The sequence below is a fragment of the Oenanthe melanoleuca genome, chromosome 6, assembly GCF_029582105.1.
Source record: "Oenanthe melanoleuca isolate GR-GAL-2019-014 chromosome 6, OMel1.0, whole genome shotgun sequence".
In the NCBI taxonomy this organism is placed as follows: Eukaryota; Metazoa; Chordata; class Aves; order Passeriformes; family Muscicapidae; genus Oenanthe; species Oenanthe melanoleuca.
The window spans coordinates 27,420,083-27,432,919 of NC_079340.1; the positions used below are offsets into that span (position 1 = coordinate 27,420,083).

Consider the following 12,837-nt stretch of genomic DNA (forward strand, 5'->3'; position numbering starts at 1 on the left):
GTACATACTAGGAGGGTGGTTGGTTTGGGTTTTTTAAGTGTAAACACTCCCTCAGCCTAGAGCAAAACTTAAGTTTCCTTTTATTTGTGTTGACGTTACCACTGTGGTATTTGTTTAATACACAGATTTACCACTGACACAAATCAATGACAAAAAAAAAAAAAAAAAAATCATTTTTCCATGCAGCTCAGCTTCAAAAACCCCGCTGGTATTAATACTCTCTAGGAATCTTCAACTTTTTCAGTCAGAGTTTTCCCTTGTTTGATTGAGAAATAGTTCTGCAATTAAGAATAGCTAAGCAACAACAAAAATAATTAAAGAAAGTAGGCAAAGCAGCCAACCTGTCAGGTTGTGTGAATAAAAACTGATTGATGAACTACTTCTTTAAGCAGCACTAAGCAAAATTTTCAGATGAATCAGTTAAAACAGGTGCTGATCACAACAGTGTTTATGAGTAGAAAACCTTATGTTATAAACATATGTTGGGCATATTTTCAGACTGAAACTAGTTGGCAGCTCCCAGTTATTTCCTTTTCAACTATAAATTAATTAGAAGATAATGCACCATTTTGCAGTGGATTTCTGATTGTTACTGAGTTTTCCCCCCAACATTTTTGCTTTCTTTGAAATCCAGATCCTCACAGTACTGTTCCTGGAGACAAGTAACTGTTTCTGAACAAGGAAAAAGTTTCAGTTCTCCTGCTGCTTACTGGGTTATCATCAGAATGAGGTCAAGCCTTCCACCTTGAAACGGACAGCTGACAAAGAGAATTAGGGGATCATTTGCCTAGAATGAGAAAAGCCAGCTAGTGAAACTGATTAAAAATGGAAGTCAACCTAAACAACCTGTTTTCATTACCAAGTTTAATGAAATGACAAGCAATTATCTCCCTATATATTAGATTTCAAGACACCTTGACTCCCCTACTAATGCTGGGGAAGGGAAGTGCAAACACCTACAGAGCAGCAGGGAGAAGGATCACTTGTCTCCCCTGTGCTTTCTCAGTGTGAATTCAATCACAAGTTTATCCACCAGAACCCAGCAGAGAGAAGAAATTTCCATCCCCACCCAGACCACCAGCACCAACCAAAGCAGGCAGAGGTGCAAGCAAGGTTTTCCCAATTCTCAGTGTACCTGGTCAGGAAGAGAGAACCAGAGATTCAGCCTGACCTCACTATAATGAATCCCCACAGGACCAGGGGATCACATATTCATTTGATTAAATTCAATAATATTGTGGCAGTTTCCCACATCACAGCAAGATCAGAGAATCATTTAGGTTGGAAAGGTCCTCCAGGATCATCGAGCCCAGCTGGTAACTCAGTACTAATCAGTGCCACATCTATGAATCTACAGAAACAGCTGATTTTAACCAATTGCTATTGCATTCTACACTGTGGAGATTAATTATTAATTAATTAATATTAATTAAAAATAAATAAAGATCATGTTTTAAAAGCAAATTAGGAAAGAAATAAGGAAGGAGAAAGGAACTTTGCACATCTAATTCAGCCCACATTGAGATAAAAGACAAAAATAAAACTTCTATATCTAAATTAACATTAGATTAGGTTAGGTGTTTGGCCTACAAAGATGGAAAAATAATTTTTTGTTGTTACAGTTGGTAGAAAACTTGAGTTGTATTTTTCTGTTAGTTTTTGGGGTTTTTTTAAGGTAAAGTAACACTTTTCATAGAGAGGTGTACACAATTCTTCAGTATGTCTACCTGTATTTTTTAATCTCCAGACCCACAGAGGAAGATGATATCTAGTTTTAAGAGACAAATACAGGATTAGACAATGCAAAGAAAACAGGACTTTACTTCTACCATCTCTAACCCCTGAAATCAAATGGGCACCCCTGGGGTTTATTTATCTGTCCAAGCATAACAGAGAAAACAACTATTCATACTTGAGTTACTAAAAAAGCTAAATACATCTTTTTATGCTTATGTCTCTTTCCTCACCTTTATCTAAGACTGTGGTATAAAATAAGAGGAATGTTTACTAAGCAAACTAAGAGTTGCATGGCTCTTGGATGCACTCTGTATCACCCACCACCAAAACTGTGCTGAATGTGCTCCAGGTGTGCAGGAGCAAAGTGCCTTGAGTTCACCTGATTTCAGGTTTATACACATTGGCACCCTGTGCTGCACAGTCATTCCTGAAGCAGGGAAAGGCAGCACACACCAGCAAGAGGCTGAACAGCCACCCCTCCTGCCTGCTGTGCAGGGACAGCAGCAGTGACAGGTGGCTGCAGGACAGACAAGAACTCGTAGGTGTGCTCAGTCAGTGACACACAGATTGCACAAGGCTTCCTGAGCTTAAACACCAAAGAAATCTGCCCTCAAAAGCACCCTAACACTGACAGGTTATCAGCTTTTCTTTCAAAGCATCAATTAGCAATACTCTGAACTCTTATGCCACCTGCCACTACAGAACTCTAAAACCTCTTTTTGCAGAACTCACCCCACAGCAACAGAATGCTGTCATCATCTTTAGCTAGAAGATGGGAAACTTGAAAAGACAGCAGTGATTAATCTCTTACAAAAATACACACGGAGTCAGAGCTGGATAAAAAGCCAGTTTCATTCCACTGAGTTGTGCCCTGCTCCCTATGCTCAGATATCCATTCCAGAGGAGCAGCACATGGGTACATGCACACACTGTTCAGCCAAGTAACAAAGTCCACTGTTCATAAAACACACCAGGCTGGGGAGGTGTTTAACTCTTAAATCAGTAAAGAAAAACAAACTGAAATAAAGAAACTTCTTTTCTTATCAGAAAGATCCCAATTTCAGTCCAACAGAAGTTCCTCAGCCTGATTCCCTCTGTAAATCCAAGAACCAATGTCCTGTGGATGGCTTAACCTGTCATTTATCATTAGAGATTTCCATAGCAGAGCAACAGTCCGGGACAAACCTTTGCCGTTTGCAGAGCTCTGATGTATTTCCAGTTCCATTTGTGCTCTCAGGCAGTTTTGTTCCTGCACCTCCACAGCTACAGCCTTGCAGAGAAGGAATGGCAAGCTGGAGGAACAAGTGAGAGCCCTCAGAGGTGGCTCACTCTGTGGCTCCACTCCGACTATTTCCTGGGTTGAACAGTATGAAAGGGAGTGGCCCAAGCAGAATAGGTGTGTCTGTGTTCCCAGTTTAAAGGAAGAGTGAGTATTTTCCTCTAGATATTATTCCATTACTAATTGAGACCTTGGTATGCTGTCTTTCAAACAATGACACGCCTTAATGTTCTGACCATCTCAAATCATCTAAAAATTATTGATAACTTTCTTTTTCATACAAAAGGATCCTAAGGAGCAGCCTTAAAGGTTGACTGCAACCAGAGTTGATTTTGTCCTGAGACTGTTTTCTGTCTATTTTACTCTGCATCTCATCTCCACTTCACTACATAAACCTCCACTGTTTTATGGCTATACTGCACCTAAACAAAGGAAGAAAAGCCTGTGAAAGAAACAGTTTTCCATTTTCACACACACTCAGAACAGGGCAAACTGAAGTTGCAGGCATCTTCCCTCTGTTCCCACTGCACCCCTCCCGGACAGAGGCAATTAGGCTGACTGTAAGTGCAGACTTCCAGGCATTTCCTTCTACGCAGTTGCACAAACCAGAGACAAACTGTTCCTTGAGCAGCTGAATTAATGAATCTTTTTGTTCTGATTGATTTGTGTCCAACATCCTCAACCCATCGGGTTTGCCCTACCTCCTTGGAACATCCTCTTGGCAATACCATCTCCAGAATTACTTCCAGTTCCTTTCCATTTGTCTGCTTTCCCAGTTCCTTTCCATGTTCATTAAATCATCCACAGAACCCTTAAGCTGTCTCCTTTAACTTAATTCTTTCTGAAATTCTGCTCACACCTCCTGAGCTGCACATTCTCTTTTTATATGCTTTTTCCCATACTAATGGTTAGTACCTTTAAGTTCTGCTCCCCTTGAACAGGGAGAGAGGGAAGACCGAAAGAGAAGTTGTTTAACCCTCATCCTAGGAAATTTGACTGAAAAAGCACAAGGTGCAGAAACTGACAATTTGCAAACTGAAGCCGTCTTTAGAATACACTTACTCTCCTCTGTGCATTATTATGGCTTGAGAGATGCTGCTGAAACAAGAATTCCATTTTATCACTGAGATTTCATTTCAGACGACAAAAAATTATCACTTCTCGAAACATGAATGAAAAGATATCAAGGACATATAAAAACTTTTGGCTTCTTGGTTGGGAACTGCTAAATATGACCAAATTTTGGCCAAGTACTTTTATTCCCTCCTTCAAACACTAAATCCTGAATTTCCTGGACTCCTGACTTCATTTTTCCCACAATGAATTGCCATCTTCTCAGCCAGCTTGTTACAAAAACAGTCATTCAGATGCACAGACAAATGTAAACACAGGCACAGAACCTGGTCTCTCTACCTTTAGTCTCAGCCTGACATTGTTCTCCTGTGGTTTTATAAATTTTATTTGCTGCCAAATTAAGTGGAGTGCAGGACAGGGTGTTTACTCAATTTGGACTGTAACATGCCTGACTGAAAATGAATAGCTCATCAGAAACACTGTTTTCATCCCATTCCCATTCTTCTTTTTAATAATCAAAGCACTCCACTCTTTAATTACTATTACTAATCCTCTGACATGGTAAGCAGACACAATTATTCTTGTTCTACAGACAAAAAATTAAACTACTATATTCCCAGAAAGTGTTGACCACTAGAATTTATATATTTTATTTACTCTGCCCCTAGATACAGCTGCGTGTTGTGTTTCTGTCCCAGATATAATGGTGAAAAGGAGCTCCATGGGCCCAGAAGTAAGTTCTCTCCTCATTAGGAGACAAGTTCCTCAAGTTCACCAGGGTGGTTTCTTCTGTTAACCACATTTATGTGTTTTTTGTTTAGGTGAGGAGGTGAAGAAGGAAGATGAGAATGATTCAATACACATCTCCATTTTGTGCAAGTCATCACTTTCTCAGTAGCTCAGTATTATTAGTACCTACAACATTAGACACCATATTCAAGGCAGGCATAAATATAAGTCATCTACATGGCTATTTATGTACAAAACATCACCTCTCTAATACATTTGATTGCATATTCACTTTCATTTATGTCCAGTTAACTGACCCTACCTTGTACCTTTGTACACCACGATCACTTCTCATTGTACAAGTTCTGAGTCCCATTTCAGCACCTTTTGTTTCCTAAAGCTGAAGGTCCAGTCTGCAGGAATTTCAGAGTATTTGAAATCTGCCAGTGTGCTGCCATAAACACTGTATGTTGTTCTCATGAAAAAAAAAAAAAAAAAAAAAAAAAAAAAAAAAAAAAAAAAAAAAAAAAAAAAAAAAAAAAAAAAAAAAAAAAGCCATGTAAATCTTGCCAAGTGACAAGACTTGGAAATACTGCAGTCTATTATGCTCAGCAGAGAGATGTTTTGGTTGGCTGTTAAAGCTCAGCTGAGACTTTCTGGCTGTTAGTTCTCCAGCAATTGCATCGGATTAAGCTTATTCCATCCTACACAGTTCTCAGGCTTATTGTAATTCCTACAAAGTGATCGAGAATAATCAATCCCTGTGCTGCAAGGGATACACAGAACTACACTGTTGGTAGAAAAACAGAGAGACAACAGCATTCTCCATGACTCCATCACACAAACCAACAATCTGACATTTCTTGAATTTAGAAGTTCATTTGTACAATTTTCCTTTTTTTAATTAACCTTTTTTCTCCCTGAAGTCTTCATAAAACCCAAACAAAAGCACACACATTCATAAACTACCTAGTATCAGAAAATCTACTAATCAAGAATGTTATCAGCCACTTCAGAAAACCACAGATCCATGAATCAACACATTCCCACAGTACCTAGAAGACAGGCAAGGCATCAAAGTTTTTCCTTCAAGTTTCAAAAAAATTTCTTCCTAGATGACATTGGACCATCTAAGCTCAGCCTGTTCCCTGGAAGATTTTAAGCCTGTTGAGATATTGTTAGATATTCTTTCCATACTACAGATGAGTAAAAACACTGGGCAAACTGAGGGATCTTTCCAGGGCAACAAATCCCTGTGCCCAGCTAGAAACTGAATCAAGGTCTTGTGAATCCCAACCCAAACATCTGGCCTTCACACCTCCTGTTTAAAGAAAATTATTTATTTAAAAAAAAAAAAGAAAAAAAACCAGAAGGAAAAAAAAGAACAAAAAACCTCAGAGACTTTAAAGGATACCAATAAGCTCTTACCAAAAGAAATGAACTTACCCCACTCCCTCACAGTTTATCTTCTTATGTGTTCTCACTTCAAGCCCTATAGAATGGAAAATGTCCCTACACAGTCCCTGTGGGTGCCACAGCCTTTTCACCAGAGCTGGCTCATAAGTGACAGCACCACAACCAACACATCACAGGAGCAAAATTACAAGCAGACTCTTGTATTTCAGCAAACAATTTCCCTCACCTCCCAATACAGGCTGACATTCCTGATTGCAGGTAATTCTTCTCATTTACAGTTTCCAGAAGTGATTCCTCCAGATTTTTTGCCCCATTCTTTGAAATTATTACATCAGTGTCATTGTCTCTGCCTTGCAGCAGAAATAAATTTACAATAACTTCCTCAGAGCTGGCACACAGCAATTATTTTCAAGTGTAACTGCTTAGAACAAGTATTCTGCCATGTCTCCTGTGCTCCAGAAAAACAAACCTTTATAGACATATAAAGTGTAGCCAGGCAAACACTCCTTTCTTGTGCGTTTTTAATTGCATCCTAATTATAGCATTTTACATGCATTTATGTACCTTTCATCCTAGGGTATCCCAGAGCATTTTGTAAACTGTCACACGGTTTTAAAAGGAGGCCTACATTAACCCAGAGCTACTCATACCAGACATCTCCAGAATCCAGTGCAGCAGTCTGTAGATAAATTCATTAGGAGAGAGATTTGGGCCAACGGCAGCACACTGAATCTCTGCAGTTAGATAAAGACCCTCCCTCCCCCTTCAGACATCATTTGAAGTACTTGCATATCCATTTCATTTGATGGTCTCAATGTTTTAAAAACATTAATTAACTTGTACAGTATTTTAATTAGTTAAGGCATAAACAAAGATCTAAAACCTGCAACAGGAAGTGCTTAAGGGAAAAAGCTTTAGAACCAGGGCAAATACTCAGAGATCCTTCTAGATCCTCTCTCACATTGCAGCAAAATGCTGATTTAGCTTTAGACTACCTCCAGATCAATGTTTAATAGTTACTAATGCACCTATTTTCCATGTTTTTCTTCTAATTTCTTTTGGAATATGTCCCTGCTTTTTATTAATCTAAACTCTGAAGTAGTGAGCTCCATCCTGTATTCTAATGCTGCATGAAGAAATGCTTCCAAAAGAGCTTTTGTTTTGATTTGATTAGGTTGAAGCCAAAATAATTATGCCCTAAGGAAAAAGAAGAAAAAAAAAAAAAAATCTCTACACACTTCTTCTGCACAAAGATTCCACAATATTTTATCATGTCTCTCAACACTGCTCAGTTTTACAGGTAAACAAACATAGGAGGTAATTTTTTCCAGCAAAATAATCTGAAACAAGGCTTCACATCTGCATGAATACAAGCTGTTTATTTTTAGATGCCTAATTTTAGGCAGCTCATTTTAAAAATTCCACCCATACAGACGCCAAGTTATTTTCCGAGGTCACACATTGAGGCAGCGACAGCCCTGATGAAAAAGCCCAGGCATCCTTGTCCTCACATCCATTATCAGAAGGCAAAGAGAAGGGGTAAACTGCACACTCCCCAACACATCCACGCAGGAAGGAAGGAGACTGAGTCAATTCTACTGGGATTTCAATCTAGGCTTGTTAGAAATACAGATATCCCAACTGGGATGCACTGAGCTTTAAACAGCTTGTTTAATGACAGCCTCCCTTTATACTTCAAGAGATACTTAACAATTTTCCTTTCCCTAAGCTAAGCTAAGAACATGTAACCTCCCTCTGCTTCTCCATGCTCCAAGGTAGCTTGGAAATTGCTGATGCTGATTGCTTTCCCTGACTTGGCTTTAATTCAGGCACCAGGCAACGGATCACAAATGGATAACATGAAGATAAAATATTTGGCAGACAATTGACTGTCACACGCTTTCTGTTGCCAAGAAACAAAATAGGATGTATTAGAATTATCTCATTAATTAACTTTTCTGTAATTCTACTTTTTATTGGCATCTTGTTGGTTAAGCAAATGGTTTTTCTTTTGGAAGGAAAGTGTGCTAAGCCTAAGCAGGTACTTTCAATACATCAGAGGCTGGCATTTAACAGATCTTTACAATGAATAACTATGGGCCAGATCCTCTTCTTGTTATAGTTGATTTTGCGTCCTGATACTAAAAAAAACCATTTATTTTTGAAAGACATTAGGTTAGTAGAGATCAGTTTACATCAGCTGACAATCTGAATCCTAATTTTCTGCCATCACTTTTCCTTCAGCTTCAGGAAGTTACTAAATTATTTACTACAGGACTGAAATCATGATTTGTTGTTTCATTAATAGCTTTTTAAGAAGTTGACTGCAGGTTTTTTTCAAAGCCCCTAATTTCGATACAAGTTACTTGCAACTGTGATCCACTTGCCAAACAATTCTCCTGGAAAACAAAAATATACAGATTCTGTCAATGGCAGAATAATGTTTACATCCTTAATTTTTTGCCAAAGAGGACTCAACCTTTCAAGAAGTCAACTAAGACCTAAATGAAAGGCCTGGCTGAGGGATTAGTTCACAATGAGTAATAACTGTAATGATTGTGAGACAACAAAAAATTGGTCTTTATTACATTAAAATGAAGCCTAGGTCTGTAAGCACTTCCCATGAAAATAGCTTAGTGATGCTCCCACAGGTATTTTGAACATATGAACTTGCTACAGCAAGTTAAACCAGACCAGAAATGCTGAAGACTACTTTCAGTGTACACCACTATGAACACAACAGCATAGTTTTGAAAAAGAAGATGGTTTAAACAGTGCTTCCACTGCTTTCTTTAATGTCAGTAAAAACTTTTCTTATGCCCTGAATATTGTTCAGAGTGAGGCAGAGCTCTGTTTATGCTCTGCAAAGAGATGAAAAAAACAGGGAAGAAAACCCAGTTTTCTCTGTAATCCTGCATGGAAATGTAGACATTTCTAGCCCACAGCATAAACAGAGATAGGCAAGAGTCAATATTGCAAATGTTCTTCTTCAGCCTTAACAAAAGCAGCATTATCTGTGTCAAGATTTTTAGTCCAACAGATCACACATGACTGTCAGCTCAGGAGCTCCTCAGGCTGTGACATGATACACCAGGACATGAGCCATACTCAGTGGTCTGGGTTCTGAGGCTGTGCCCATCCTCAGCAGCCAGCCTCCCATGGTGGGAGTCTTTAAAATGCAAGTTTTTAAATTTAACTGTGCCTCTGTGACATTGCATCCTTTGCTAACATAATCTCTAAAGTGAAGAGTTCACTGTTCTTTTGTATGAGAAATTGAGGTGTGGGACTGAGAGGAAAAGTATCATACCCAGAGGGAAGGAATGGATGCAACTTCCAGTGTATCACACCTGGCTGTCAGCCATCACAGACTCTAACACTCTACAACTCCTACAGAACTGATGGAATTCCAGCTTAACTTGATCAGCTCTCTGAGAAGTTGTGTAGCAAGTGGGAACTGGACTCTTCTCCCAAGACAACAGGATAAGAGGAAATGGCCTCAAGTTGTGCCAGGGAAGGTTTCAACTGGATATTAGGAAAGGGTTCCCCACTGACATGGAACAGGCTGCCCAGGGAAGGCTGGAGTCACCAACCCTGGAGGTGTTTAACAGATCTGTAGATGTGGCACTTGGGGAGGTGGCTTAGTGGTGGATGTGCCAGGGCTGGGTTAACAGATGGAGCTGATGATCTTAAATATCCTTTCCAACCTAAATGACTCTGTGGTTTTATGCAATGTTTACAGGTTCCATGGGAAAGCTGGTGTAAGGATTAACTTTCCTTTAGCTCCTATACTAAATTTATTTATGGGATGTTCATAAACTTCTTTTGTCATAACTTCATCCATTATTGAAAATGGCTTTTTTTTCTCCCTTCACAAGTATCATACACTTTTTTGATGTATGTCCTGACAGGTACATTTCTCTTTGACTGAACTGAAGCAGCACATCCCTGTTTAGAGACCTACCCAGCACCATCCTATCATCAACCAAGGCATCAGCATTCTTCTCTGTCATTCACACCCCAGTAAACTCCAACTGTAAGGCAAAAATCCTTTTTCTTAGTCCCCAAGCACACAAAGGTCTCTTTCTAGGTAAAACTGAATTTCAACCGATTTCTAGAATCCACAAGACAGTTTTTGCTTGGTTTAAGTGCAGATGTACCTGATGGGAATATTAAAAATGAGAATAAATGAACAGTGTAGCCCTATTAAAAAAAAGACATTGTCTCCTCAATAACTTAGAATTGCTTAGATAGATCACAAATATGTCTAAAAGCCAAGGCTCAAAAATATGCTAGAAGGGAAATATCTCCAACAGTTACAGTTTTTTATAGTCCTACATTTGTTTTAAGTATTAAGCACTGCTGATAGATAAAAATATTGGAAGAATTCAAATGATGCTTTATAACTTTTTTTTTTTTTTCTTTGCTGCAAGGCAATTTTTATCTTAGCCTGTTGGATCATATAAAAATTCTTTCATTAAATTTTTATCATCACTGGTATTTCTACACATGAGATGTGAGTCTACACTACGGAATTTCTTTCTTATCACTGGGATTAAAGCAAGGTGATACAGAAACCTAAACAAAAGGAGTTTTTTACAACCATAAATTTAACATGTCTCATTAATAGGCTCAATGGATATATCAGGATGTTAAACAGTAGTGAATTTGAGTAAATAATGTTGGGGGGTGGTGGTGTTTATTTGTTTTGGTTCTTTTTCTTGCTTTGCTAGGGTAAGCTGAGAAAACTGAAAGTGTTAGTGTAACAGACCTCAGGAGAATCTGCAGTTGGTTATTTAACAAATAAGCAGTAAAGGAAGTTAAACAACCAGAAACATGCAGGATTAAAATTGATAGCAGGATTAAAATTGATAGAGCTTGTTAAGGCAGAAGAAGGGAAGATTTATTCTTCTTTTAATTCCTTTTATACCTGCATGTTTTCCTTAGAAGTAGGGCAGTGGCAGCTGCTTCTAGTTAAGACACACAAGGGACGCCTCACAGAATCAGTGGTTCTATTTATTTATTTATCACCTGTGTTTCAAAGGACAGAAAATGAGAACCATGTCTGCTGCTTCCTGCCATATCTAAGTGGCAGTTCCACATTGCTATTCCTGTTACACAGTGCCCCATGCATTATAAACCACACACTGGGAGCACAGAGAGCTCATCTGAGTGCAGCTTCTTATTCCATTCTGCCCAAATTTTCTGCTACAGCAAGCAGAAATCTGTCAAGGACTTACACATGGGACAAGAGACCAAAAATACTGAAATTCACATGGACCATCACTCATTTGTCAGCTCATTCACCACGAGGAGGACCCAGTTTAAAAGGAAGAGCCCTGACAAGTAAAAGCAGAACTTGGGAGATGGAGGAGGAGATCATAACACATGAGTGCTGGAACTCCTCTGATGTCAGATCCTACCTCATGGCTAGTGCTTGCTCCTACAAGCAGCCCACTGAAGCCTTACTGTCACCTAGGATATGAGTAAGGATGTTAAGATTTCAGCCTAAAAATAGTACAGTCTGTGCCTACTGCATGCAAACCACTGTGCAGGTTGAATTGCTGAAGGGCAGGAGCCCCTACATTCAGCATCTACTGCCATCAGAATCCCAGAGCCTCAAAAGAGAATCACAGAGCAAATCCAGCTGGAAGGGACCTCTAGAACTCTATCTCAAGCTTCTGCCCAAAGCAGGGCTCATTCCAAAATCTGATCAGGTTGCTCAGGGCCTTTTTCCATCAATGTCTGAAAACCTACAGAGACTGCACAACTTTTCTGCAATCTTATCAAGGGTTTGGACATATGCATTGTGAAAATAGATTTCATTCTATTTATTTGGAATTTCTCTTGGTGCACTTTGTGACTGCTGTTTTCCACCCTTGTACTATGCACCAAGGGGAGTCTGGGAAGGGGTTTATGTAGGAAACATGGATCAACTCAGGCAGTTGTACCTGACCTTAGCATTCTCTTCCCCAGACCAGTGCCTTCAACTTTTCTATGTAGGTCCCAAGCTCCAGATCCCCTAATCAGCACTCTGCTGCAGTTGCTCATTTGTCAGCATCTTTTTTGCACAGGAGGGTGAGAGTAAAACTGAAAAAAATTGGAAACGATTCCGGAGGAAGCCCTCCATGCTGAACATAGAGGAGCAATCACTTCCCTTATCTGCCAGCTATCTTCTGCCAAATCTTGTAAATTTTACTCTAGTCTGCAGCAAGCTGTCAGTGTCACCAGGACAGGCTGCTGACTCACACTCCTGCCCCTCAGGACCTGCCAGTTCTTTTCTGCAGAGGGGCCACCTGGCCAGCTGCTCCCAGAATGGCAACCCCATCCAATGTGCAAGATGCCACTGTCTTTGCCCCACATAGTCCTTGCTGGCCCATCCTTCCAGATTGCTTAAGCCCCCTGAATGGTAGCCCTGCTCTCCCTGCAGTGCCCTGTTTCTCCCAACGTGGTGTCACATGTGAACATGCTGAGGGGACATTCTGTCCCATCACCAAGGTCACTGATGAAGATGTTGCACAGAGCAGCTCCAGCATCAAGCCCTGAGGAACACTGCTTGGCACAGGCTGTTAGCTGGACACTGATACTTTGAGCCTGAAGGTCTA

At 39.7% G+C, this 12,837-nt stretch overlaps 1 protein-coding gene across 10 annotated transcripts in view; it reads right to left on the reverse strand.

The window, feature by feature from the left end:
* Window positions 1–12,837, reverse strand: part of ABLIM1 (actin binding LIM protein 1) — a 189,317-nt gene that overhangs the window by 138,296 nt on the left and 38,184 nt on the right. For 2 of the 10 annotated variants that reach the window (XM_056494494.1, XM_056494491.1), the window contains exon 1: window positions 2,923–3,096. The exons of 5 other annotated variants lie outside the window; for them this stretch is intronic. In XM_056494494.1, the coding sequence (XP_056350469.1) occupies window positions 2,923–2,962 (40 nt within the window). In that variant the 5' untranslated portion in view covers window positions 2,963–3,096. Of the gene's footprint in view, window positions 1–710; window positions 788–2,922; window positions 3,097–12,837 lie in introns of those variants that run through there. 3 more of the 10 variants (XM_056494497.1, XM_056494486.1, XM_056494489.1) reach the window with 2 other exon arrangements.